Below are 27,211 nucleotides of genomic sequence, written 5' to 3' on the forward strand. Positions count from 1 at the left end.
CTGCAACATTCTGTATTATTACTTGCTGAGGCAGAGCTCTATTTTATGGACGAACTATATACATGTGATGGACAGAAATCCGGTTCATGCTAAAAACGGGCTTCTAGATGGCCGGTAATTCCGGGAGATTCGGCCTAGGGATGGACTGAAGCCCTTCTATTTCCGAATCAACCTGCCGTGACAGTGATGATGGCTGGTGACGCGGCCTGTGGAAGTCAGTAATAAGTGGACGTTCGGCTATCAGTCGGTCGAATTCTGGCCGTAGGTCATAATCGCTGACGGCCTCGCCGCCGGTGTGCAAACTGATCGTTCTGAGCATCAGCTTACCCTCCTTCGCCCAGAATGCAAACACCTCGTTTTCACCAGGGAATGAAAATGCCAACTGGTCTGGCCGAAAGGCTGAAGGGTTTATTTTAGATATGGCCTTCTTCATTTTCGTTGGGATGAGGGACCCGCTAGCGGTTGCGTCGCACAGATACATCTGCTTCATACCGTTTGCCATAACAAAGCGTGAGCCTGAAGGCGATTGGGCAGCGTGTACAATCCTGGGGCTAACCGGGTCACTGGTAAATTTGTCACCGGAAAGAGAATATGATATTGGATATTCTCTCCCGATGAACGCTGTGAGAACAATAGTTTCGTTAAAACTGTCATAGAAAACGCAGGTAAGATCTCCATCATCGCTTGTCCACTAGAGGCTGTTAGCGGTCTGCTACTCCGGCGTTAGGATTTGGTGTATCACGTACAGGTGGGAGCTTAAAATATTTCGAGCCACCTGGCTCCAGCTTCCATTCTTGTTCAATACAATTCCATATATCAACATAAGCGTATTGGTTCCCGAGGTGTGTCGCGACAATGAAGCGTCGGCCATCGATGGAGAACTGCAGCCTTGTGGCAATAACTTCTTCTGTGCTCCTTTTATCTTGACCGGTTGTCTCCACCTTATGATTGCCATTGAGATGTGGTTCTCTGGTAGTATTGTCAATGGCATAATAGTCTGTTTTACCACCCAGTAGAACCTGACGGATGCCAAAAGCGCCAATCTCATATACTCGAACATGGTCTTTGAGGGTAAAGGCCACATATCGATCATCACGAGACATAACCATGCAGCTAACGGGCGAATATGGGTGGGGCGTCTCAATAGTCAGGTATGCTTCAGGAATAGCGCTTTTGTTTCGGAATATCAGGAGCTCGTAATGCTAGTTACAAGTCAGTAAGGTACGGATCGGAGGTCACGAGTGAACATATACTACCTCTGCTGCAGAAGCAATAATAGCACATAATTGATGCCCCGCTGCGGCATGTTGCACTCCGGTTACATCGTACCGGTGGCATCTAGCCTTTATGCCATCCATGGTGTTGATTTCAAAACGCATCACATAGCTGCTGGCTGGCTCCCAGAGTAGGAGAGACTGTCCTGATGTCGAAAAGCAAAATTTGGTCTGCCGAGGAAGGTGGTGCCCTTTCGATGAGTTTCTCCTAAATAGTGAGGTACTCCCCGTTAGAGAAAGCGTCACACTCTTGAGATCTTTTGATAAAGATCTGATCAACTGCTTCTCTTGCGGTTGGCCTGTTCTAGGACGCGTCATGAATATGTTTGTGGTATCAGGCATGGTAGGCGAGTGGCCTTTGCCTGATAGTTTAAAAAAGGATAGGCTCTGTGAAATTGGTGACACGGGGCTTCTCAGAGCCTCAAGGGAATCCATACGCGACAACCGATCCGTAGAATTGGTTCTTGAGCTCGAACGGGATGCCGTATGCCTGGATACTGAGTTTGGGAATGAATAGCGTCCACCACTTTCAGAGTTGGCAAAATTTAGAGCATCCGACACCTGCTCAAGCGGTTCGATCATTCGGGCGTGCTGTATCTTGACCCTTCCGGGGCATAATGGACACAGTGTATCTATTGTGAGAAATTGGGACTTTTCCTGTAATTGCTTTTAAACAGTTAGCCAAGAGCGCAATAGTTATTGGGAAAACAGGTTGAAAGGCGTAAATTTCCTACTTCATACGCTTTTCTGTCAGAGCTTCTCAGTTGTTCCTCTAACAAGGGCTTGGGAACTGGATGGACTGCAGGACAGTTAACGACGTACACGGCACTGGCATTTCCCTTTCTAGTCTTGGCCGGGAAAGGTGATAGCTGCAGCCAATTCGCCAAATGTTGTTGATAGTCATGAGAGAAGGCTGCTGATTCTTCGTTGCAGTCCCACATTTGAACCCTGCGGTTGATAAGCCATCTGACCATCATTCCGAGGGCCGAATCCGTGGACTCTCGTAACGGCGCACTTTGATTCCATGAATCTCTAATCCTTCTGGTCTGTAAAGGGGCCTGTTCACCGGCAGTTTGGCTCATTATAACAGTCGCTAGAACTTGCAGAGATGGTGTGTTAAATTCATCGTCAAAGGCCGCCAAAATAGTCCTCGCTAGTTTTTTCCGGTTATCCTGAGTCTGATGGAAGGCCTCGTCGACTTCAAATGCAGCATCACTGGTGTATCCCTGTTCTTGAGAAATTCGGCGGCGGTCCATGTAATACTGAATAAGGGCGGATTCAGCTGCCCACAGAAGATCGAAGAGGAGACAGAAAGATGTCAGTTGATCGTCTTTCTTTCCCATGAGTGCAGTCAAGAGGTCTGTCACGAGAGTGTCCGGTGTGCCGGGGAAGGGATACTATGAATATATCAGTCACTGTGAGGGATTGGTAAGAAATGGAGTCGGAAGATATACAATTCTAGAAGAGAAAACAGGAATGTAGGCCTTGCTCGAGGTGAGGAGTGATTGCTGCGCGTGAAACAGATCTTGAGATCCAATACTGGCAATCGCCTTTGGGAGCAAATCGTTAATCAGGAAGCTTTCTGACGGTGACAGGTCAGGATGTTCCCATGCCGACCGCATCGCCCTTTCAAGCCTAAATTTCGTCTCTGAAGTCATAGCATCGCCACGCAGAATGAGAAGCCGTATCCCCACGAGGAAAGTGTGCCCCATGAGATGTCGGTACCGCAAAAGCTCGGAAGCAGTTGGTTTTGAGCAAGGGAAAAGGTCCGTTTTGACCTTGGCCAGGTACATCAGCGTCGAGAAGATGATATCCGATGAAATTAAACGATTCGCGTAGTAGGGATGGCAGTCTTGCGGGGTGGCCAGGCCCTGGAGCTGTGTCCGTTGCCTATTGAAGAGGGTCTGTATCCATAGCACGGACTCTGTTAGGGATTCTATCGTCGAGACACGGTCATGTTGTCCCGAGCTCAAAGCAAGACTTGCTGCGTGCTCTCCGATAATTTCGTGGAGGATATTCTCGAGATCCCGGCGGTCCAGCTGTTCCCACACCGCAGCCACGAGCGGATGTGACATGGAGGTGACGGACGTGACAGCTGGGGGCTGCGACCAAAAGAACAATGCGAGTGCATACAATGCCCCTTTACGTCGGAGACAGCAGGGCACGACCCATGAAACAGAAACAGTAAACAGGACAGTCAGCGATGGGATAAATCATACGGCAATAAGATCGGTTCGATGAAGCTTTTCGGAGGAGAGTGGAGGGAAAAAAGATGCTCTGGGCCGGGCGGATTGCGAGGGGGAAACAGTCGGCCTCAGCGCCCGATTATTTGGCAGGCGGCGCTGCAAAGCATTGGATAGTGCTTTCAGCTGATGCAGGCCTGCGTGTCTTGTCTTACCCGAGTCTGCTGCGTCTGGCCTGCGATTGGCACGAAGATCAGCCCGACGGATAACCGCCAGGAAAACAAAAGCGCCATGATCGCCAGCCTAATCCCTCATAAGCTCAGAGGTCCAGGCTGGGAGGCTGCAAGCCGGCAGTCGACGGTGGAGCCGACTGCGAAGGAAGGGATTTCAAGGGATGGCGAGGCGAGGCAAATTCACTGTCTTTCTTTGTTATAATTCCACCGAGTCTGTCGCCAAGATCGGGCATGATACAGGTCGAATGGCCCGGCTTAGCATTGTTTGTCGCAGGCATCACAAAGCGACTAATACCTATGGATAGGGCTAGTCTGGTTAGTTCCTGGCTAAGGTGCGGGGAGTTGATCCACGGTGAACACTATGTGGGGATCCGAAACAATTAGATGGATGGGCCTCGTATATAGATCGGATCTGGTGGTTCCTCTTCCTCTTCAACAGTCTCGAGGGCAGTAACTTATTCCGTGACAACACAAAGTCTCTGCCAAACTCCATTGATTCGTAAGCATTGTATTGTCTTGATATTGTCAGGTTCATTTCAATCATACGGCCAATCACTGCTTCCTTTAGGGTAAGTAACTTATCCCGACTCTCGTCTCGTCATCATCACCACTTAGTAGTACAGGTTTGTTCTAGGGCGATCCTGTTTCAGAAAACTGGCAACGTTTTACTTGCTAGATCGGTGCCTAGGTACATCTGACCATGTAATGACCATATAGATTCTTCGCAAACCGCTCGAAGGATACCTATCTTGTTGTCTTCACCGGGACTATTATACCGAGCAAACGGTTAACTCGGCAATGAGTCGTTTGTATTGGTCGTAGGTCGTCCAAATCTCCCGAACTCCTAAATGCTTGCACAACAACGTTGTTGGTATTTTGAGCCCTCGTGAAGATAACGGATTTAAGTCAGTTCTAATACGTAGCATTAATACAACTCGGTCCCCAGAAGAAGCTTAGGAAGGAAATGTTCAAGCTCTGGTGTGTCGCAACCTGTTGAGAGCCCGGCAAATATGGTTAGCGCCACACTTTGTTCAGAATAAAATTGGAGCAGCCTCGGAGAGGCCCCGCGTTTGATTGGTTCTCCTTCTCCACTCCCTTACTCCATCGAGGCATCAATACATTTTCCCTCAATAAAAAACAACAAAGAGACGTGAAGAATGCAGGTTCAGTCCAATGATGCTGGAAACACCCCCAGGGGATTCTCATCAATTCCATGGTTTGGGCTTGATCATCACGATGTTTGCTGGCGTGGATATTCGTACCATTGGCCATGGATTACTTCAAGTGCCGAGTTCCATTATCATTTGAGCCGATGCTCATGGATTACAAGAAGGACAGCCATGCCATAAACCTGTTGCATTCCTTCTCAAGCTGGCTGTTATGTGAGCAAATAAATTCTGGCTCACCTTGACGCGAATCCTACACTCAGTCCTGACTGAACGACGGTTAGGGATGAGCTTTGGAAGTCCTCCCTCGATTATTGATCTTGTGGTTCCTTGAAGTACACCTCTAAGCTCCAGACCAGTCTAATTTGATCTCTATCCCTCTGGTGAGCAAGCATTATATCTTTCTGTTTTTATACATAACCGCCCAGACAGCTCAGGAACGTGCTAGAGGTGAAGTGCCCCTTGGACCGGGTGGTTCAATTGCAATACAAAAAACGCGGCTCTCCTTTGCTGCGCTACCTTGGTATCGAGATTTTACCTATTTATTGCTCTCTTTGCCGCTTCAGAGTTCCTCATGGTTTCCTTCTCCGTTCTCACCAGGGTAATTCCCCTCGTTGCCTCATGTTTCATTTCCGCCGTGGCTGGCGATGCTAGCTATGTCGCCGTCGAGAAACTCCAAAACGTACCAGTTGGCTGGCTAAAGGGGCCCGCAGCACCCCCGTCAAAGATGATGAAGTTTCACATAGCAGTTCGTCCGGAGAAGGCTGCCGAATTCGAACAGACGGTACTTGATATGTCGACGCCCGGCCACCCCAATTATGGTCAGCATATGAAACGTGATGAGGTCAGGGATTTCGTTCGCCCTTCAGATTACACAATGGAGCAGGTTCTATCTTGGCTAGATTCGGAAAATATACTCAAGGAGTCCATGAAGATCCGTGGGAACTGGGTCGAAGTTACGATGCCCGTATCCCAAGCGGAGTCGTTGATGAAGACCAGGTTCTATAGGTATACCCACCGAGAAACTCGTAGAAATACGATCAGGACACTCGATTACTCGGTACCACGAGAAATGCGCCCATATATTCAGACAATCCAGCCGACAACTCATTTTGAACAGCCTAATGCACAGGTGATACACCCAACCTTCAGGCCAATTTCTATGACTCCTTCATCGTCACATCGTGAGCCGCCAGTGAACTGCTCGAGCCAAGTGACTCCTGGTTGTCTCCGCGAGTTATATGGCCTCTATGACACGGAATCCAAGCCTGATCCTCGCAACCGGCTCGGTATATCCGGCTACTTGGATCAGTATGCACGCTACAGCGATTTCCACAAGTTCATGGGCATGTTCGCGCAGAACAGGACAGACGCCAACTTCACCGTCGAGACCATCAACGGAGGTCTTAACCTTCAGAACTCATCTATTGGTAGTACCGAGGCCAGCTTGGATGTTCAATACGCGGTAGCGCTTGCATACAACCCGTTAACAACCTACTATACCACGGGAGGTCGCGGCCCATTCATCCCGGAGGCTGGCGAGTCAGGAGAAAGCGAGTCTACCAATGAGCCATACCTCGAACAACTCCACTATCTACTCGATCTCTCGGACGACGAGCTTCCTGCAGTTCTGTCGACCTCATATGGTGAGACGGAGCAGAGCGTTCCCGAGTCCTACTCCGAAGCGTCCTGCCATCTATTCGCCCAGCTTGGTGCGCGTGGTGTCTCCGTTCTCTTCAGTAGTGGTGATGACGGCGTTGGTGGCTCATGCTTGACAAACGATGGTACCAACAGGACAAGATTCCAACCCATATTTCCCGCCTCATGCCCTTTCGTCACCTCAGTCGGTGGGACATATAAGACCGACCCTGAGATAGCCGTTGACTTCTCCGGAGGGGGTTTCTCAGACCGATTCAAGCGCCCGGCTTATCAAGACGCAAGTGTTGGTAGTTATTTGGAAAAACTTGGCAAGAAATGGGAGGGACTGTATAACCCTGAAGGAAGAGGAATCCCTGACGTTGCTGCACAAGCGGTCAACTATATTATTGTCGACCATGACAAGACGTATGAAATTGGAGGCACCAGGTATGTCGCACCTCATCAGCCTGTCGACTGTTTGCTAATTGGAAATCTTAGCGCGTCTGCACCCACGTTTGCAGCAATCGTGTCGCGACTCAACGCAGAAAGATTGAAGGACGGCAACCCAAGACTCGGCTTTCTTAACCCCTGGCTCTACTCTCTGAACCAAACTGGCTTTACTGATATCGTTGATGGACGCTCGGCTGGTTGTGTGAACTCGAACATCGGAAGTGCAGATGGTTATGCTACTTGGAACGCAACAACTGGGTGGGATCCTGCCACGGGATTGGGCACTCCTTTTTACAATACCCTGGTGAAAGTAGCAAGAGAGCTGTGATTTAGTAAATGGTGATTGTAGATAATTTAGCTGCAATAAACATATTTGGTGGTCTGCGTTCGTCATCCTGTCTTCTAACGATATAGTAAACTAGACCGAAATAGCTACCTCTAGTCGCCTTGCAATATAACGTTATAACCACATACCCCAGCTGTTTTGAGAAAAAAAGAAAGAGAAAAATTCGATTAAACACTTTCTGCTGGCAACCACTTCACCCCACAAGAGGACGTCCGGATAGCAGCCTCTTGTTGTACAGGGTTGCACTCCGTAGTCTGTTTCAATATTGATATCCAGCGGGATACACCCTGTTTGACCGCGAATGCAGGGCGAGAACTGTTTACGAGTTTAGGGGTCTGGCGCCGGAAATATCGCCCGTCCCGTTCTGAAGATCAAGTTATACAAGACTCCACCAGGGCACCGCAGAAGTGCAGATAGTGGAGTGCCGGGATTTTTCACTATTTTGACTCCGGGCAAGCTTCGTGCTTTCCAACCAATCAAGGCAGGAAGGAACGTGGAACCTTCACATATTGTGTCATGGACTCATGGATTGTTGTGTGGTCTGCAAAGCCCATTTCTCATCCAGGATCCATCCATTATGCCCTTCCTTACTGCAGGTCGGTGACAAGCTGTGTCAGGGCTCAGTTTTTGAGTTTGTCACTGTTGGCTTCTCTGGGTCTGCAATATTCTTCGATCTGCCACGTCTTTGGGATCTGTGGGTCGATTGACCGTGGGTTGACATCGAAGCGCCCGACATCATATCTATCAAACTTTCTGGTTCTGGTGAATGTCCTAAATCCACAAAGTCGTCATTTGTAGGTGCACCTATGATCCCATGGCGCATGCTCCACTGCTTCCCGTACCACCACTCCCTGAAGTCCTGGTGCCTTAACAGTGAAAGTTGAAACAGCCTACCGTCGTGTGGGACAGTGAAGTTATTAGAACCTTGGACTCTCCATGTGTTGAATTTAATCTGTCTTCTGGAACCCGTCACTCCTGTCAAGCCTGTTACTTCACACATCATCACTCATAAGCTCGACAAACTCTTTCCTTTACCCCTAAAAAATCACTATCTTTCGATGATTCTTGTGACCATTGCCACCTGAATTATTTGACTCCTTCGCCCTCAGCAATGTCCCCCGCGAGGGCATCGTTCCCTCGGCCACTCCGATTACTATCTCAAGCGTTGCTTATTGGTGGGTTAGTTTTTATTGCATGCCAATCAGTCCTTCATATTCACACTCGGTTAAACGAGCCGCCGCCGAAAACACTTCGCCCTGGTCCGTTGTACAAGTTGGACCAAGCTCAACAAGGAAATGGAGTCGAACAAAACGGAGACCTTTCTGCACCGGTTTGCCGGACATTCCCCGCTGCTGCCTTCGCAGAAGATGAGATCCAAGTGGTTTTGAAAATCGGGGCAGCCGAGACCGACAGGGTGATGACCTCGCACGTCAACGGTTCAACGTCATGTATACCGAACCTTTTAGTGGTATCCGATATAAGCCAGACGCTTGGCCCATTCTATGCCCACGACGTGCTGGCGGATGTCATCCACATTCTATCGGAGGGGGACCGACAGATTTACCAGCATCAGCGAGAATCTTATTACTATTGGAACACGGGACTGCAGCCTAATCAGGCGGCGCGGAACCTGGACCGATATAAGTTCCTCGCCATGGTTGAATATGCCTATGCCCAGAACCCGAATGCGAAGTGGTATGTGTTTACGGAGACGGACACAACGGTGCTTTGGGAAAACATGGTACAACTTCTGGAACGCTTCGACTGGGCTGATCCTGTATATATTGGATCACCCAGCCCGGGCAGACGGTGGGAATCACATTTTGGGTCACGGCCTACATTTTTTGTCTACGGTGGATCTGGAATAGTACTCTCTGTCACTGCGATAGAGAAGCTACTGCAGGGAAGTCGGGGGGGAAGCGGTGCTGGCGATTTCACATCCCGACTTTTGATCAATAAGTACCAGGACCTAGTCCGAGATGACTGCTGCGGAGATTCAGTCCTGGGCTATGTTTCGTTTCAGGAAGGCGTCAAGATACAAGGGCAGTGGCCAATGTTCAACCCCCACCCCCTGCATAAAACACCTTTAAGTAAAGCTTATTGGTGTCAGCCCGCCATCAGCTTCCATAAGAGCGACTATATCGCCGCGAGAGAACTCTGGGACTGGGAACAAAAGTGGTGTCAGGAAAGAGGGCCAGAACAGCAGCAGCGCCCGATCTTATACCGCGATCTCGTCGATTTCTTCGATTTTGCATCTACCCCCGTCCGTAATGACTGGAATAACGTCGAATTGGATGCCTTTGATGCACCCACAGAAGAAGCCCACGAATCGTTCGACTCCTGCAAAGAAGCATGCCAAAAGCACCCGGAGTGCTTCCAATTCACCCACTACCGGAAGCGGTGCCGTATGTCGATTATCATCAACTTTGGAGTTCCTGCGCCGCCAAGCAAGTCCGACATGGCTGAAGGTGTGCATTCAGTAGCAGGCTGGGATGTGAACAAGATCCAGAAGTTCAAAACCGATCATGACTGTAATGAGGTGGAATGGCCGGAGCCAAGCATAGAGCGGATATACTAACTTAATGTACATAATTTTTTCCCGCATGTATGATGGTGTTACGAAAACAGATCACGTCCAGTGTTGTGATATTTTAGCAACCCAATGTTGACGTTTGATGATCCTCGGTATGAAGAAATAGTTTAAATGCCCTAAACCTCCAATACCTAGCGATCCAAATCATAACTAGTACGTATAGAGTAAGCCTGTTCTTGGCTGAGGGCGGCTTTATACACGTGACCCCTGTTGCCAAGACATGCGGCGAAGCTGTTGGAAGGCCGAAGTCAAGCTCCTGCGGACAACGTCAACCACCAAAGCTCTCAACCCATCAACACCCGTCCTCTCACAAATCTTTCCCAAGTCTTCTCATCGCTTCAAGCTTGGCTTTATCTCACTCTACTATTCTCCGCATATCTCTCTGTTTCCCAACACTATGGCCAAAGAACTAAAATCGCTCGTCACCGAGCTCAACAACGCCGTAAACCGGAAGCAATTCGACAAAGCCAACGACCTCCTCAGCCGCGCAAAACGCACCCTCCTGCTACAAAACGCCCTCATCCCGACTCCCTCCACATCCCCCGACCTCCTCGTCCTCGCACGTGAGATCCTCGAGCTCGGAGCCATCGGCGCCATCCGACAGACCGACGCTCACTCTTTCACCCGATACTATCAGCAGCTACAGCCATTTTACGATCTGGAGCGGGACTCTTCAAGTGGGAAGAAGATTGACGCGAAGTCCAGCCAACGCAGCAAAATCACGGGTCTATATCTTTTGCTTCTGCTGAGCTCCGGCGATGGCACAAGCTTCCATACAGTGCTCGAGGGACTGGTTGAAGAGGCGAGTTTGAAGGAGAAGTCGGTTGAGGATGATCCTTATATCAAGTACCCGGTTGATCTGGAGAGAAATTTGATGGAGGGGAGCTATGATAAGGTGTGGCGGGAAACGAACTCTGAGAGGGTCCCTTCGGAGGATTTTGCTCTGTTTTCGAATGTATGTTTTCCCCCCGTTATTTGTGTTTTTTTCGGCCACTTTAAATTTGGTGTGGTTGGCTGACTTTCTGTTCTAGGTGCTCGTTGGAACCATCCGCAGCGAAATCGCAGACTGCTCCGAGAAAGCTTACCCGTCGCTCCCGATATCCAACGCCAAGAACCTCCTCTTCCTTGAGTCCGAAGGTGCTGTTATGGAGTTCGCCCAGCAGCGCGGATGGACCCTCCGCGACGGCCGGATATACTTCCCTGTTGAGCCGGAGGCGGCGACGCGCTCGGAGAAGGATATCCTTGTGGCCAGCGGCGCGATCATCGAGAATGCAATTGGATACGCTCGGGAGTTGGAGACGATTGTTTAGATTTACCATTTACCCTTGTCTCGGTGTGCTAGTCGACCAGATGGTATATGCTGCATCATGAATCTTAGAGCGTTTATAATTAACTTATCTTGTCCTACCACACGGACTTTGTCACTTCGTTATCTACATCCGAACCTTCCATATACAAACCCTCCTATCGTAGAAACTGCTCGACACAACCCGCAGCTCTCCAGTAGCCTGATCATGCGGTCTCCAAACATCCGACGCATAGTTCATACTCTCATGTTCCGTAAACTCCACCAACACCTCAATACCAGCCGCAGCCTCCTCTCCTCCAACCACAACGCGCACAACCCTCGTCCCGCCATGCATACAACTAGCAAGAACCAAAAACGTCCATTTCTCCCCTCTCTGGGGAGCCGACTTTGCAGTTTCAGTCCTCGTACTGCTCAGAAGCTGCAGCCGCCAAACACCCCCGCCCAGCCCAGCCTCCGCAAGGACAACCCCTCCTCTCGTAGCGTGGTATACCCGGAGATTCTCATCGTAACTACCCGTAAGTAACAACGGCTCGCCATTCGTGAGAGGATGTGAGAGCGGAATTGGTAAGGGGAGGATGGAAGTTACGCCGGCCGTATGGTGACGAGCTTTGTCGTCCGCGTTGAGAAGTAGAGAGGGCAGCGGGGTGTCTTCAGTATCGTTCTCCTCATCCTGATCTTCCTTTTCGCCCGTTTGTGTTTGGGCTTGAGGTTTTCTAGTATCCGGGAATCGCCGCGTGTGTAATGAGCCGAAGTCATTCCCAGTGAATAGATACGGCGTGTACGTCCAGTCCGAGTCTCGCTCCGTGTTCAGAGTTTCCAGACTCGGATACGACGCAGCAGCAACAAACCAAATCTCAATAGGCTGCCTCGCTTCGAAGTTTCCAAGCTCCATAACCTGTTCGTCCCCATCGACCTTGTTAGTAGCATTAATACCAGTGGGGTCAACCCCAAAAACACCCGTCCGCCCATCACTAAACGTTACCGCAAACCCGTCCTTGGCCGCAGCAGAACCTGAGGGATCCAGCCAATTCTCTGGCAACCATGCCAGGAACAGCGCGGGGATAGATGGGTCCTCGTGGACGTTCTTGGTCCAGAGAAGCGTGAATCCAGTCTCGGAGACGGCGAATAGAGAGACAGATGCATCGCTTGTTGCAATGGCGAGGATGTTGGGGTGGCGTGGGTGGAACTGAAGGTCAAACACTGCCGCATCCAGGGCGTGCCGCGATTTTTGGGATCTGATGATGTTTATTAGCGAGATTTGCGCATTACACTTTGACATCCGTGCCATATCTTGTGGGGTTGGATGGAGCTGAGGTAGTACGTACAATGTATCAGTTGCTGGATCCAGATGCCAGAGCTGCAAGGAGCCGGTTTTTGATTGCTGGATGGTTTCTGTACCATCTTCTTCTGTGGATTTGGTTTCGGAAAGGAGGTATGTGCCGACTACAAAGTTATTTTGGGATGCTGGGCAGAATTGGAGGCAGCTGGGGGGTTGATCGAGGTAGGTTGTCGTCGTTGAAGAGGGGTGTTGGGGCGGCATTTTTAGTCGGTTCGATGAGGTTGGATGGTGCCTTTGTCTAATTTGAAGTTTATTTGATGGGATAAGACGATTGTTTATTTAAATGATATTGTGAGACCAGAGTTGCAGAAATATAATTTGGTTCATGTTGTGGTCTGAGATTTACAATTGCGGAGTCTTGGCAGGCCGCATCTATAACAAGAACCCAACTTCTTGAACTACATTGTTTGTATTTCCAGACATTATAACTTTGTCACTTGGTTATTTACTTCGATGCAAAGCCAGGCCAAGCTTTGGACAAAAACTCCGCCAAATCTTCTTTCAACTCCTTGGGCCGCTCAAAAGCCGCGAAATGCCCACCCTAGTAAATATGAGCTTTAGGTCAAACCACAGTAATATACGAAGTGCTTACCTCTGTGTGTTGGTTGAAATATACCAAATTCCCAGTTTTCTCAATCCAAGACTTAGGAACCGGCATTAGCTCCTGAGGGAAGTACGAGAACCCCAGGGGCTTATGTAGATAGAGCTCCTTTGTCATAGCTAATGGGGCTGAGCGAGGTACCGGGTTAGACTGTAGCTATGATCAGCAACTTGCACTTTCAGTGGTATCTGCATAGAGGGGTTTACCTCGCGATAAGGGTATATGGCTCTTGGGAACGATTCAGTAAACCAGTAAAGGGTAATTAGTTCTAGAATGGCTTCTTTTGACAGAGGGGCATCTGGCCATTCGAGATACTTCTCCCCAACCCTATATATCTTGATCAGATGGGGCCCTTTCGTGAATGATATACGAGCTTACCAAGCAAGCAATGCCAATGGGCTGGAAGCTAAAACATGTCCGATTGTAGCTGGCCTGGTACCATGCTCTTCGGCGTATGCTTTGCCGGAGTGCAGAAAGCAGTTAAACCGCTCTAGTCCGCGCTTCTCAAGGTCGCTCAGACCCTCATCAGATACGCCCTCGGGCCGAGACGTCAACGGACAAAAGTTCACTTAAAACCTATGGTAAGCTATGTAGAAATGAAATTCGAAAGTCTAAACTTACAGTGAACAGCTAGCAGAGTCAGCACTTGCAATTTGAAGCTCAAGGCTCAAGGTACTGATCGGAGACTCACCTTTACAGCTGTCGTAGTGAACACCTAGTAGTCTTGCAACTCTGCTTCCGATATCGCCGCCCTGAGATACGTATCCGCTAACAAAACCCAGGCCTTTCATCAGCTGGTCGATTATGCGAGCAGAATCATCATTGGTGAAGTTCTTGTCGAGCGGAGGCCCGGAGGAAAAGGCATATCCAGGTAGCGACGGAACAATCAAGTGGTACGGTAGAGTACTAGGGGTGTACTCGTCCTTGAACAATTGAAGCATTGGAAGGAACTCGAAGTAGCTCCCTGTGAAATTGCATCAGATCATGGTCAGATATGTAGTTGACACGCTTTACCAGGCCATCCGTGAAGCAGTACAATGGGTACCGCATCTGGTTTTTCAGAGAACAGGGCTGCGAAATGGATGGTCAAGCCCTCGATTTCCGTGGTATACTGGGGGAAGCTATTGGCACGCTTTTCAATTGATCGCCTGCGATGGTCAGTGCCAGACAGCTATAAAGCATGCTGGTTCAAATACCAGTCAAATTTGTTCAACCACTCGGCCTTCATCGTAGACATCCACTCGTGGGTGACTCCATACCGGCCGTCTGTCTGAAGGTTCTCGTAAGTCTGCGGGGCAATCTTGGAGAGCTTCACTAGAGTCTTGAAGTCGGAAAGTTGCTCGTCCGAAATCGCAATGTGAAATGGCGACGGGCTAATCGACGCGGCAGAAGGAAGCTTGGTAAACGAAGCGGTCATCTTGAAGTAGGGACGATGTTGTTTTCTGGGGCTGGTCTCTGATTGCGTTGAGGGGTATATCAGGACCCGCTTTATATAGTTAGACGGTGAGCTTGTAAGTGTATTATTAATGCTAAATCTCCCAGTGTCCTTGATGAGCTCTAGATCTGCCCATTGTCGTCACCTTGCTATTGCTGCCTATCCAACAGTCGCGTCTGCCTGGGGAGAGGTCGAAGATCGACACTGTTGCTATTGAATACAGTTGGTCTGAAGCCAGTAGCATCAAATGTGAGTCAGAGATGCTTCGTATCCCTGGCGACGAGAGTGCATTAATAATGTAAGATGCAACTCTCGATGACGTCTGGGGAGATCGTGAAATAATGCGGGGTTGAGATATCCTGCACCTCAACAAACAATAAGCTCTTGCGGGAACTATCGCTCAGGTGTATGAGCTTTAGTTACCTACTCAAGCCTCAGATTTTAATATGTTTGTCTATTCGGAGAATGTCCATCAAGCACTTCGCGGCTTCGGAAATTCGCCGGCATCGTCCGACAGAGTGTCACCACAATAGACGCTTTCATGGACGATTAAAGTAGCGACAGAAGACATTTTATCTCGCATCCCATGTCAAATATTATTCCATCAAAATGAGTTTTAATGCGAATAGCTACCCCTCTTTCGACTCTCTCCCCGTCGATGAGAATGGTCCTCACGGGAATGCCTGGGGACTTTGGGGTCCTGATGATCAACTGGGAACGCTGAATCTGCTGATCGACGAGGTTATACAGAAAGCTGCAGCCGAGAATATTAGGACTGGGACAACGGTGTCACTCAAGTAAGATCTTTGCCTATCACAGGAAGAAAGCCTCTACAGCGATGTGTATAGTTGGTCCATGACCGCCGCCTCGAACCCAAAGTTCGCTCGCAAGCTTCTAGATCTGCGCTTGATCAACAAGGCACCACTAAAACACGCTCATGATGACGAGGTTGAATCTGGACCTGACTTGCTGCATTTGATGAAAAGCTTACCATTATTTTGCAGTGGACATTCAACTCTCAGTGCAGTTCCCAATGGGACGGATTCCGTCATTATGCATATCAGAACGAGGGTGTTAGTATTCACAAGAGCATTTGCTTCACTTAGATGCGGTATAAGTCTGACAGAAACCAGTTGTACTACATGGGCCGCACAGCCGAGGATTTCGCAGCATCTGACGTCCCTAATGGCATTCAACGTGCGTGACGAATGATCCAATCCAAGCCCGTTGATTTACATCGAGAAATAACAGCATATTATCTAGACGTTTCAAAGAAGGGTATCACCGGCCGCGCAATCCTCATCGACTGGTACAGCTGGGCACAAACCCAAGACATGTCCGTAGACGCCATGTCCGCGCACGAAATTCCTTTCTCGGAACTCCTTGCGACTCTCGCGTACCAGAAAATCGACCCATCAACCTTCCGACGAGGTGACATTCTCGTTCTAAGAACAGGGTACCTAGCCCAGTATGCCGAAATGCCAGCGCACAAACGCGAGCATCTGAATGAGCTCTACAAAACTCAGAAGCCTGATAACATCGGGCTTAAACCGTCCGAGGAGCTACTACGGTTCCTATGGGATACTAAAATTGCTGCCATTTGTGGCGATTCTCGCTCTTTAGAGGTTTGGCCATGCACGGAGGAGAAATGGCATATGCATGAGTGGCTGCTTGCCGGGTGGGGGATGCCGATTGGGGAGCTGTTTGATTTGGAGGAGCTGACAAGAGTTTGTCGGAAACTTGGGCGGTATACCTTCTTCCTATCCAGCTCACCAATGAATGTAAGTTTATGCAATACTATGCATTTCCCTGGGTAAACCAAGGGCTAAATATATGGAATAGGTTCCCGGCGCCGTTGCCAGCCCCCCGAATGCGTTGGCACTTTTCTAGACAGAATATTGTGAGCCGCGTTGAATCGAACTAGGCATAACTTCACTCAGAAGAGAATTGGAGTCATATGTTTTAAGAGTAAACCATCTTGGATACCCGAGGTTGGAGGCTGGAATCCATAGGGCTTAGTTCAATTCCATTACCGTTGTCCGGAGCTTGTCCGAAGGAGCCTTTGGAAACGTCTCCGAGACGCAAGATATCTCCAAAATTCAAAAATCATCTCCAAGTCGGAATCCTTTGAATAAGATTTCGCTAAGATTGCCTTGGCCCTAGGCTTATGCTCCCCGGAAAAATGGAGAAATTCCGACGACCTGGGGTACCCCAACGGTGCCCCAAGCAGCAGGGTGGGCTGGCCAACAGGAGGTTTATGCGCATCCTTGTACTTTTATAAAGGGCTGCATATGCCTGCCTAAACCAGTGCTTGTCAATCGAAGAAACGCTGCAAATTGTACAAGCCTTGCAGCACACCATGGCCGAACTCGAAAAGGCTAACGACAAAATCGTCGAATATGCGACTCAGCCTTATGCCGGGTTGTCGCCTGAAGATGCCGATTTCATGCGCCAATATGAGGGTAAGGCTGGTAAGAAAGTAGTCAGGAAGGTAAGTCTTGACGCAATATGAGGCGTACTACTTTCAAGAGGGTTAACCAAATACTTTATAGATCGATTTCCGCCTTATCCCCATCATGGCAATTCTTTACCTTCTTTCGCATATCGATAGAGGAAATATTGGAAACGCTAAAATCGAAGGAATGGACAAGGATCTGGGTTTGGTTGGCAATCAGTATAACATTGCCAGTACCATTTTCTTCGTGCCCTACATCATCTTCGGTGCGGTTCTTCAAACAATCAACCACCTTATTATTACTGACGGTTCATAAGAGGTACCATCCAACATTGTCCTCAAGAAGGTCCGGCCTAGTATTTGGCTGTCCTTCTTGATCATTGCTTGGGGGATTGTTATGACCTGTATGGGTGTCGTCAAGAACTTTGATGGCCTGATAGCCTGCCGAGTTGTCCTGGGCGTATTTGAGGTACAGTGACTGCCCTATATTTCCATTCACATAGAGTTAACTAACAAAATTAGGCCGGTTTCTTCCCCGGTGCAGTTTATATCGTCTCAACCTGGTATCCTCGCCATGAACTTCAACAACGACTCGCGCTCTTCTACACAGCCTCCGCATTCTCAGGCGCTCTCAGCGGTCTTCTTGCGTTTGGTATCGCCCGAATGGATGGAGCCCGAGGAATCGACGGCTGGCGTTGGATTTTCCTGATCGAAGGTGCAGTCACTGTAACCGCGGGACTCGTTATGCCCTTTCTGATCATAGATACACCCGAGCGCGCAAAGTGGCTCTCGGACGACGAGAAGCGCTTCGTCGACCTTCGCCTTCGTCTTTCTGGTGTCCGGGCCAACTCCGACGAGGGTGACAAGTTCTCATGGAAGTTGCTCATTCGCACAATGGTCGACTGGAAGATATTCCTCGCCATTTTGCTTGCGTGGGCAAATTCGGTCCCCAATGCCGCCTTCAAGTTCACCATGCCGCAGATCATCAACCAGCTAGGATTCTCAACAGCAGAGTCGCAGTTGCTCACAATTCCGCCATACGTCTGCGGTGGTATCTCGGCTTGGGTGACTGGGCGGTTCTCTGATCGATTTTCCTGGCGGATGCCGTTCATTGTCGGCCCTCTTTCTGTTCTTGTTGTCGCGATGGCAGTCCTTTTCAAGTACTCCGAGAATGTAAAGGATAATGTTCCGGCGATGTATATCGGTGTTGTCCTCGCACAAATTGGTATATATCCTCTTCTTCCAGGCATCAGCGCCTGGACTGGGAATAATCTGGCTCCATCCTGGAAAAGATCCATCGGCCTTGCGTGGGTTCTTGCAGCTGGCAATTTAGGAAGTAAGATACCCTTAACCAGTGACCATGCTCTTGGATAGAGCTGACAAACGTCTCTTCTACATAGGCATAATCGGAACGAACGTCTTCCTAGACCGCGAGGGCCCACGGTATCCCACCGGATATGGGACAGCTCTCGGAGTCATCTGTCTCGGTGTTGGGTGTGCCGTGGCTATGGAATTCTTTTTGTGGCGATCAAACCAAGCCAAGTCTCGACTTTCAGAAGACGAAATTCGAGAGCAATATACGCCGGAACAGCTCGACGCCATGGGCGAAAGAAGTCCATTGTACAGGTATACCTTGTAATTAGGAAACAGGAAGGAAAGATATATCAATTTGGCGGGACAGATCATGGTTGTGATAAAGACTTTCTCCAGAGAAGGGAATTACATAAGTGAGAAGACGATGTCCAGAGAAGGGAATTACATAAGTGAGAAGACGATGTCCAGATACCTATCAATCAAATCGTGTAGAAGACGTGCAGGGAAAATTGTGGGTTATGGAGGGACCTGACGATTAGGTTGTTTCCGTTTCTACTTCCCCACAATCACAACACCTACAACGGCCTAGAGCAAGTGTCATGACATAGAAACCCTGGAATGGTACTTATTAAGCAGCCTAGACAAAGGTACGATGATATTCTGGGGCTTGGCCCATCCTATGAAAAATAACAAAGCCCCGGGTGGGGTTAGCTTTTCTGCGCATCCAATACAAACAACTGAACTGTGAAGATATCACACAACCATTTCGACCCATATAGACCAACACATCCATCAACCATGGCCAAACCTCTAGATATTAATCCCGAAGACATTTTATCCGATGAATCTAGTTTCTACGGTACACTACAAGATAAGGAGCAGCAAATAAGGGTACCGAACGTTGACAACCCAGCAGGTGACGAATCCGAGACAACACAGCTTGAAAAAGAAGCGGCTGAATACGACCCAAAGGAATACTGGGCAACCATCCATCCCCATATCCTCTCTACAATCCAGTTTCAGAATCAACAACGAGAGCGTGCCAAACAAATTGAAAAAGAGAAAATGGCTTCGCTTCCAATCGAAATGGACATTGACACCGACACCCCGCAAATCATCCCACGGGATAAGCCCAGCAAGCATGAGTCCAGCGCTGAATTTCTGAAGCGTCTGCCTGCGTCATCCACCAAAGCTGACACCATCGGGCCCTGGATCTATATCCACACTCCGCACATCGAGCAACTGAACGATGATGTTGCGGAGTTCAAGAGGAAAGGACGCGAAGCATTGTCTGCTTTTGAGAACGAAGAGGCAAGGCTACGATACGAGAATGACTGTAAGGGCGGGAGTGCAGTTACGTTGGCTAGGAAGGTGAGACCGCTACAGCGTGAACTGGAGGAACATATCTATACGCTAGCGCGGGAGACAAACTGCATTACCGGGAAGTGGATGATGTTTATCACTGCGGACCGGGTGGATCGTTACTGGAGTGCTGTTGCGGAGGCTACAATGAACGGGCATTTGGGGATTGCCGCGAAGGTGGCCACGGATGATGGGGGCGCTGGAAACAGGACAAGATTGATTGCTGTTTACACGAGGGACTATGAGGACCGGCAGGACGTGAAGCGGGTGTTGAAGAAATTGGTCGAGTTGAATTTGGTTAAGAGGGGTGAGAGGCCAATTTACTACAAACGTGATGCACTCACATACTTGGAGATCATGTCGAATAATAAGTTTGGCTTGAAGGCAACATCGTGTTCAAGTGCAGATGTCTTGGCTGGGAAATTTTGACTTGGATATTGATATGTACATTAATGATGTCTATAGAGATAGGTGATTAACGAAATGACGACTTATGGCCATTGTGGATGGTATATATGCATATTGCGGAGGTCCTGCTCCGCACTTCCATGTCCCCCGTGGGATATTGGCCTTGGAATGGCTTTTGGATACCCATTATCATAGGTCTCGACATGAGTTTGTATGGTGTCCCCAGAGTATTGACGGCGTCGTCACTGGATGGCGAGGCGATCCTCAAGGAATCGACGCGGCGGACGGGGAGTATCAGAGTGACTTTATCTTGAGTAAGACGACTCCTGAGCTTTGTGAAGACTGATACCAAACCAGAGCGTCCTCAAGCGCTTTCATCGTCCTTCTCCATGGCCTTCTCACAGGCGTCACGAACCTCAGCCACACCCTTAACCCCCTCCCATTTCTCAAGCAACTTGCGCACCTCATCCCAGTCTTTCTCGGCCCCCTCCCTATTCCCATCTGCGACAAGCCTGTCCAACCTTCGCGGGGCCTCAAGAACCCACCGAACAGTTTCCTTTTCCGCCTTCTTATCCTGATCCGCACCCGGCTCACCACCGTCCTTCATCCTCCCTCTTATCTCTTCGCCATTGTGGATTAATCCCGATGCAGTCTCCGCCACAAATGAAATAGCCGGCCCCAGCGTCTTCGTCATCGTCAATGGTGTGCCACGCTCATCCATACTCTGCCGCATCTTCCCAATCGTCTCCACCGCCCGAATCAGCTTCGAGTAGTTATCATACACCAACGCCTTGCGCTCGCCATCAAGCGTACGGATATCGCCAACAAGCGTATTCTCCGCCTTTAAAATGGTCGATAGTGACGACGTAGCAAGGAGGTTGTTGACGTAGCGCTGGGGATCGAAGTCCGGGCTGTCGAGTTCCGTCCCGGCGACCACGACAGAGGGGCTCGAAATGTCGCCGGCGTCGGTGTGTCGGGGAACGCTCCGCGAGCGGGCATTTTGTGCTTCGGAGGGCTTAAGATTATAGTAATCTCGGAGTGCGGCGCGGTTACGTCGCGGGTGTAGGGAGGGAGAAACAGCTCGAGCTGTTGAGGGCGTGGATGCTGCGCTGAGGCTACCATTGATGGAGGTATTCAGGGCGTCGAGGGACGGGCGCCGTGAGGAGGCGGGTGTTGGGGAGTGAGCTCGGGATGATGCGATTGAAGGGCGAGGGGAGGATAGCGCAGACATTTTCGTTATTTAGAGGGTTGCAATAAGGGGAATTTGAGGATTAGGCGTCGATGTCAAGGAGGGCGAAGATGACAGTTCCGACAGACTCGGGCGGTTTCTTGGTTCCCCGGATTTGTTCCGCGCCAAAGCTTCACTTTTCCAACTTTCACCTGGTCTTTATTTTACAGCCTTACATACAACGAACCTAACTTCTACAGCTTGCCTCTTGGCTAAATTCGAAAACTGAAACCATAATTCATGGCAAACCCCAAAGACCAACTCTCCGCCCAACTCCAGAGCAAATCCCTCCCGGTGTCCTCGACCTGGCTAAACAACTTCCTCGCGCACCAACGCAACATCCCCATAACAGCATTAACGCAGACAGCACTCTTCCGGATCCTCAACTCCGATCTCCGCGAATCTCTCAACTCCCGAAACCCGAACTCCATACTCCCTGTCGACATCTTTGACCCCAATGTGCAAGAGCGCCGACTCACCGACTCCATACCGGTCCAAGTCCTAGACATTGAAGACATTGGCACTAGCATTTGGAGCCAGGTCGAAGCTATTGAACGCGTGGAGCGTGGAGAGGCAGTACGAGGCAGGGAGATTGTGCGGACGGTTAATGTAGGCGGTGATGAGGGGGATGGTGGTGCGAATTCTGGTGCAAATCCGAATCCGAACGAGAGCAACGGGCCGCATCGGTTGATTCTCCAAGATGCGAAGGGAACAAAGGTTGTGGGAATTGAGATGACGGGGATAAATGGGATTGGGATCGGTAAATTACCCATTGGGGGGAAATTGCTGTTGCGAAATGCAACAGTTGCTCGAGGAATGGTTCTGTTAACGCCTGAGAGTGTTTCGCTGCTCGGGGGGAAGATTGAGGCGATGGATCAGGCTTGGAAGACTGATAGAAAGGCAAGATTGCTGGAGAGGGTTACGGGCACCGGGAGTTAATGGGTTTAGGTATGGACTTTAGGTGAGTTCCAATGTTTGAAGTTCGTTCGTTTCTGATGCGTTATTTCTAGTTGAGATTTCTATGTACCACGCAGGTTCATAACTAGGTGGTAGATGAAACTACATGGCTTAGCTCCTGCCAGCCGCCCTGCATCCATGGTGCGACCATGATTGCCCTCAAGGCATCGCTGGCCTTTCCGGTTTGTGAATACGCGGCAGATAAATCGGTAGCATCGAGATTGCTCCGAGGAGGAACGCTCCGTAGGGCTGTCTTCACACCCATCTCCGCAGGGTACGATTCCTGGGCGGCTGACGACAACTCCATCCAGCCTTGAGGGTCGTAAGGCGCCCTCATGACCGCCGCTGCGGCCTCTCCGATGCGTCTCGTTTCATCCGGAACGCCCGAATCATCCGCAATACACGAGGATATCGCAGTCGAGAGCTTGACTAGCCTAGCCCTTTCATGGATCCCAATATCGTCTCTGGTGATCATGTTCTGGAGGTCAGACTCAACGGCCTCTATGACGTCCTTGTCGTCATCAAGGAGCGCAATTGCTCCTAGGAGTGTAACTGCTCCAACATGATCTGGGTGGCTCTCAACGCATTCAAACAACTGCTGTCGAGCAACGGTCCTTTCCTCTTCTCCACCCTTCGCCCATAGTACCTGTGCAAGAAGACAAACGACATCTGGCGCATTATCCGCCTCTTGGAGGGCATCGCGGAACATGTCGATTGCATTGTCCATAGCTCGCATGTAGTAGTGCGCAAGACCAGCGGTCAAATGTGCCGACAGGCGCAGATTCTTGTACAGCTCAGGCTCAAATTTCTCGGCGTCCTCCTCTCCCGACAGCATAAGCGCAGTTTCTGCCTTCTCTGCGGCTTCTTCGTATTCATGGCGTGCTAGTAGAACACGGGCGATGTCAGCGTTTGCTTGCGTGAACTTAGAAAGCGAAGACGCCGATTCAGAATGCTCATATTCAGCCTCGACATGAGCACTAAGGCTTCTTAGGCTGGACTCAGCATCTGAGAACTCGCCGATTCTCTCAGCTAGGAGAGAAAATAAGTGAACAAAGGGTAAATCAGACGGGTCCTGGCTAGTGAGCTGATAAAGTGTGAAAAGTGGTTGGATGAGTTGCGAGACCTCATTTGACGCTAAAGGATCCGCGACAAGGTGGTCGAACAAGGTCAAGGTATACTGCTGTTTCGGCAGTTTCGATGACGACCGAGAGATATCGAAAGCGTGTTCGAACAGCCCTCTAGCCTCTCGTGAATCACCGTACAGAAAAGCTAGGAAACCTTGACCAACCCACGCCTGCGAATAATCGGGATCCGTCGATTGTGCGCGAGTAAACGCTTCGTTGGATAGTTGGGTATCGTTATGAATGAGATACAGTGTTCCCAAGTTGGTCCAGACTTGTGCGCTCCGGTCATTAAGGTGCAAACTTCTGACGAATGCGTGTTGCGCAACTCTCGGGCTCATGCTTGTAGTCACCACCCCAAGCGCATTCCAAAACTCAGAATTACCAGCCTCTAGTTCAATGGCTCTCTTGAAGCACCTCATTGCTGCCTTTAAGAACTTGCGAGCTTGCTTCTTCTTCTCGCCATTCATTCTTATGCATCCAAAGGCTCTGTATTCCGCCCATCCAAGGTTATACCATGACACTGCCTGTGCATGGACGTCTTGCAGCGAGACATGTATAGCACGCTTGTACGCCAGGATCGAGGCGTACATGCATTCGTTGGCTAGGGTAGAAAAATCTTTCTCACCCTCTGGCGCTCCTAAATAGGCCTCTCCTACACCGTCCACATCTGTTAGAATGTCTAGGGCGGAAGGTTCGAGTTGAGTGGTGAGCAGGCCCCGGACTTCCTTCATCGGAAGTTTGCCTGCTTTTGATTTGACATATGAAAATATCGCGCTCGCATCACCTACCCCCTTCCATAGATTGAAAATGTCAACTCGTTCAGTAGCGAGCGATTTGGCCAGTATGATGACCCTTCTAGCCAGCTCAGCGCAATCATTGAAAAGTCCCGATTCTAGGCACTTCCAGGAATTCTCCGTGAGTGTCTGAAGTAATGCTATCGTGATGCCGAGCTCATTGGGTCGGATCTTCAACACCTCTTCATATCTCGCGATAGCATCGTCATATTCACCGAGCTCTCGCTTAACATTCGCCAGCATGTATCGAGCAAACCAAATCTGTTCCTTTTCGGCTTTTGACAATGTAGATTCCAACTCCTGAGCATGGTCGAAAGCTTTTGTGGCAGCGATGTATCTTCCGGAATTATGATAACTCTCACCTAAGCCAACCCACGAATGATAATCGCTTGGCGAGATTCTTAGAGCGGCCTGGAAGGAAACTATACTCTTTGGGTACTGCTGCTTGTTGATCTGAACGGTACCTAAAGCTGCATACGGCCAACTGTAGCCCTTTCTTTTCGATCCTGGCGCAGGTTTGGCTTTTCCGGAGTCAACAACACGTTGTGAGACAGCCTCGACAAGGTCCCACTCCTTTTGGTCCGCAAATGTTCGTGCCAACCTCTCAGCGGCTAGGATCTCGGATGGCGATAGTTCGAAAGCTTTGTGAAAGCATCTTCGTGCTCTTGTCTTGTCCTTCTTATAGTCGGCATAGTATAGACCCAAACTAGTATAAGCTGGTGCAAAGTTTATACTAGCTTGGATCGAAGCGAGAAAACTGGCATAGGCGCCATTCCGATTTTTGCGCGCGGAAGATGATGGATCAATCTCCCATTGACAGTATCCAATACGATAGAGTATCTCTCCCTTGAATTCCCGGCTCTCGTGCTGCGAGCTTTGCAGCTCATCGAGCACATCTTGCAGCCCTGAAAGACCCGACGGAAGATCCCCATTCAGCGCTTTACACCAAGACAGTTCACCACGGACCTTAAGGTTTCCAAGGTCCCGTTTCAACGCACGCTCCAGAAAATTGACTGCTTCCGGGTAGTCTTCGTCGACCTTCAGAATAAGGCCAATTCCAAGGAGACAGCTGGTCGACGTAGGGCGTCTTTGCAGGATATCGTGGAAAAGCCTATGGGCCTCGGGGTGATGTCGTGGAGATTGGTAGTGAATAAGGGAGTTTGCAAGAGCTATGTTTAGAGCATCTGCGGTGTTCTGGAGGGTTATTCCTGTTCTTTTGATGACGTCGTGTAGATTATGAAGCCCTTTACGGCAGACATCGACGACGCTTTCGTATTCCTCGAGGAATTGATACAGTTCGCCCATAATTCTGTGGGAGACAATCGACGTTGAAGACATTTCGAGGCCCTCCACCATCAATATAAGACGATCCTGGGCTGCCAATTCGTTGTTCTCTCCATTTCCATTCTCGGCTTTTTCACTTTCTTTCTCGCCCGGTTTAGCCGATTCCTTAGGAGGAAATGGGGAGATTTCGCTTCCCAAGAAGCCCTTGAGAACCTTGGAAAGATCATCTTCAGGAAAAAATTCGATGAAGTCTTCAAGGAACCCACGGTCCCACTGGGAAAAGTCCTCGATATCTTGCCACTCCAGTACAATCTTCCAAGCGAGTTCAAATGGGTGTTTTATGATAACCATATCACGAGCGGCTTGCAACACCTCCTCCCTCTTCGCATCCTTTTCATTCGTGGAGAGGACAACAAGCGTATCATAGGCCCTCTGTAGCAACTTTTCCTCATATGTGCGCCGGACTTCATCATCGTGCGACCAGTTCACGATTCCACGATATAACTGTTCCAGTTCACTCCGCTTGTAGGCTTCTCGTTTTACTTCGAGCGTAACTTGGTCAATTCGAGAACCGAGTCTAGTTCTCCGTTCCCCAATTTCCCGATTTATGAACTCCCTCTCCTCCGCTTCCGTTATTTCTATGAGACGCGAATAGGTATGCGAGGGGTTGGGGATGCGACCTTCAAGGTAACTGTAGAGAGGGCTGGTGGGTAAGTGCAGCTCGAGGGCTCTCTTGTACTGCAAGCGAGTTCCATTCTTCTTTGTGAATGCGACATATTTGTCCAAGGCATCTTGACACCGGTGTTTATCATCTCTGTGGAGTAATTAGCAATTTGTTTCCAACCACGGAATACCCAACCCTTTACGTACAGATCAGCAAACACCTGCGCGAGGTTTATGACCGCCTCCCTATATTGTTCTAGCTTTTGGTTCCCTTGTTTCTCGTATAGGCTAATGAGTCCCTGCCACGCCGGTTTGTCGTCACCTTTAATGCGAGTGGCTGCGAGATATGCTCTTTCGGCTTCAAGGAAATGGTTCAATTTATCTTGTGCCAGACCCAGAAAGACATTCCTAACATTGAGTCGTTAACAGAGGGCAGAGCGCAGGTGCTATGGCTCACTCACGCATGATAGTTTTGCGGCTGCTCTTTGACCAGATCTTTGGCCTTTTCGGCAGCAAGCTCGAAATCTTTTGAGTCGAGCGCCGTTCGCACTTCCTTGAGAGCCGACTTGCTTGACATCTTAAAGCAGTCGCCTCGTAGGCTTGTCTGGAGAGCGCTGGTCCTGGATCGGCGAGCTTCCTGGAGGTGGGAAAATGCTCTCGGTGGGGAAGCCGAAGGACAGACTGCGTGGGCAGCGATACGTCAGAGCCTAGCCGCTTATCGGTCATGAGGTAGCGCCGTTTGTCTCCGCATTGCTGGCTGCTGTCTTTCCTCCTTCCTCACCCTCGACTGGCTTAGGTTGGTTTCGGGACTTCCTATGATTAAAATTGCGGTATATACTCTCTTCACTTCGATAGTAACTGAAGGATTCTCTCATCAAACACTGTGAATGCGATAACTTGATTTTGTTTGAATCCGAGCTTCCATAGGTAAGTAGCTCTTATCAGCAATTCTCCAGGTCACAAGCTAACTTCTAAGATTACAGCTTTAGGATTTATTTTCTCACGCGATACAGTAGACTATTTGCACCGCCGCCTGTCTTTCCGCTAACCCTATC

At 49.6% G+C, this 27,211-nt stretch overlaps 12 protein-coding genes across 12 annotated transcripts; 7 read left to right on the plus strand and 5 right to left on the minus strand.

The window, feature by feature from the left end:
• Positions 1-103: 103 nt before the first annotated feature.
• Positions 104-3,349, minus strand: APUU_30507A (uncharacterized protein; the record flags this gene model as incomplete). Its single annotated transcript, XM_041701609.1, has 5 exons — positions 104-691; positions 747-1,202; positions 1,257-1,931; positions 2,009-2,671; positions 2,729-3,349. The coding sequence occupies 5 exons, from the start codon at positions 3,347-3,349 to the stop codon at positions 104-106; spliced, it is 3,003 nt and encodes a 1,000-aa protein (XP_041554476.1).
• A 2,081-nt stretch (positions 3,350-5,430) lies between these two features.
• Positions 5,431-7,272, plus strand: SED4 (S53 family peptidase; the record flags this gene model as incomplete). The annotated part of the gene is made up of 2 exons (XM_041701610.1): positions 5,431-6,941; positions 6,993-7,272. The coding sequence occupies 2 exons, from the start codon at positions 5,431-5,433 to the stop codon at positions 7,270-7,272; spliced, it is 1,791 nt and encodes a 596-aa protein (XP_041554477.1).
• Positions 7,273-8,401: 1,129 nt separating this feature from the next.
• Positions 8,402-9,868, plus strand: APUU_30509S (glycosyltransferase family 31 protein; the record flags this gene model as incomplete). The annotated part of the gene is made up of 1 exon (XM_041701611.1): positions 8,402-9,868. One exon carries the CDS (start codon positions 8,402-8,404, stop codon positions 9,866-9,868), a length of 1,467 nt encoding a protein of 488 aa, XP_041554478.1.
• A 412-nt stretch (positions 9,869-10,280) lies between these two features.
• Positions 10,281-11,193, plus strand: rpnL (proteasome regulatory particle lid subunit rpnL; the record flags this gene model as incomplete). Its single annotated transcript, XM_041701612.1, has 2 exons — positions 10,281-10,838; positions 10,915-11,193. 2 exons carry the CDS (start codon positions 10,281-10,283, stop codon positions 11,191-11,193), a joined length of 837 nt encoding a protein of 278 aa, XP_041554479.1.
• A 123-nt stretch (positions 11,194-11,316) lies between these two features.
• Positions 11,317-12,732, minus strand: APUU_30511A (uncharacterized protein; the record flags this gene model as incomplete). Its single annotated transcript, XM_041701613.1, has 2 exons — positions 11,317-12,427; positions 12,518-12,732. 2 exons carry the CDS (start codon positions 12,730-12,732, stop codon positions 11,317-11,319), a joined length of 1,326 nt encoding a protein of 441 aa, XP_041554480.1.
• A 244-nt stretch (positions 12,733-12,976) lies between these two features.
• On the minus strand, positions 12,977-14,549 carry APUU_30512A (epoxide hydrolase family protein; the record flags this gene model as incomplete). The annotated part of the gene is made up of 8 exons (XM_041701614.1): positions 12,977-13,072; positions 13,124-13,282; positions 13,339-13,459; positions 13,511-13,700; positions 13,754-13,762; positions 13,824-14,096; positions 14,147-14,280; positions 14,329-14,549. The coding sequence occupies 8 exons, from the start codon at positions 14,547-14,549 to the stop codon at positions 12,977-12,979; spliced, it is 1,203 nt and encodes a 400-aa protein (XP_041554481.1).
• Positions 14,550-15,176: 627 nt separating this feature from the next.
• Positions 15,177-16,457, plus strand: APUU_30513S (uncharacterized protein; the record flags this gene model as incomplete). The annotated part of the gene is made up of 6 exons (XM_041701615.1): positions 15,177-15,364; positions 15,416-15,515; positions 15,572-15,640; positions 15,701-15,764; positions 15,831-16,348; positions 16,410-16,457. 6 exons carry the CDS (start codon positions 15,177-15,179, stop codon positions 16,455-16,457), a joined length of 987 nt encoding a protein of 328 aa, XP_041554482.1.
• A 469-nt stretch (positions 16,458-16,926) lies between these two features.
• Positions 16,927-18,661, plus strand: APUU_30514S (uncharacterized protein; the record flags this gene model as incomplete). Its single annotated transcript, XM_041701616.1, has 5 exons — positions 16,927-17,058; positions 17,120-17,288; positions 17,340-17,491; positions 17,545-18,358; positions 18,423-18,661. 5 exons carry the CDS (start codon positions 16,927-16,929, stop codon positions 18,659-18,661), a joined length of 1,506 nt encoding a protein of 501 aa, XP_041554483.1.
• Positions 18,662-19,134: 473 nt separating this feature from the next.
• On the plus strand, positions 19,135-20,127 carry APUU_30515S (DUF1917 domain-containing protein; the record flags this gene model as incomplete). The annotated part of the gene is made up of 1 exon (XM_041701617.1): positions 19,135-20,127. One exon carries the CDS (start codon positions 19,135-19,137, stop codon positions 20,125-20,127), a length of 993 nt encoding a protein of 330 aa, XP_041554484.1.
• A 343-nt stretch (positions 20,128-20,470) lies between these two features.
• Positions 20,471-21,337, minus strand: APUU_30516A (COG1/VPS51 family protein; the record flags this gene model as incomplete). The annotated part of the gene is made up of 1 exon (XM_041701618.1): positions 20,471-21,337. The coding sequence occupies one exon, from the start codon at positions 21,335-21,337 to the stop codon at positions 20,471-20,473; it is 867 nt and encodes a 288-aa protein (XP_041554485.1).
• A 237-nt stretch (positions 21,338-21,574) lies between these two features.
• APUU_30517S (OB fold domain-containing protein) lies at positions 21,575-22,273 on the plus strand (the record flags this gene model as incomplete). Its single annotated transcript, XM_041701620.1, has 1 exon — positions 21,575-22,273. One exon carries the CDS (start codon positions 21,575-21,577, stop codon positions 22,271-22,273), a length of 699 nt encoding a protein of 232 aa, XP_041554486.1.
• A 103-nt stretch (positions 22,274-22,376) lies between these two features.
• SKI3 (SKI complex subunit tetratricopeptide repeat protein SKI3) lies at positions 22,377-26,733 on the minus strand (the record flags this gene model as incomplete). The annotated part of the gene is made up of 3 exons (XM_041701621.1): positions 22,377-26,307; positions 26,364-26,564; positions 26,618-26,733. 3 exons carry the CDS (start codon positions 26,731-26,733, stop codon positions 22,377-22,379), a joined length of 4,248 nt encoding a protein of 1,415 aa, XP_041554487.1.
• Positions 26,734-27,211: the final 478 nt, after the last annotated feature.

The sequence above is a fragment of the Aspergillus puulaauensis genome, chromosome 3, assembly GCF_016861865.1.
Source record: "Aspergillus puulaauensis MK2 DNA, chromosome 3, nearly complete sequence".
NCBI classification, from domain to species: Eukaryota; Fungi; Ascomycota; class Eurotiomycetes; order Eurotiales; family Aspergillaceae; genus Aspergillus; species Aspergillus puulaauensis.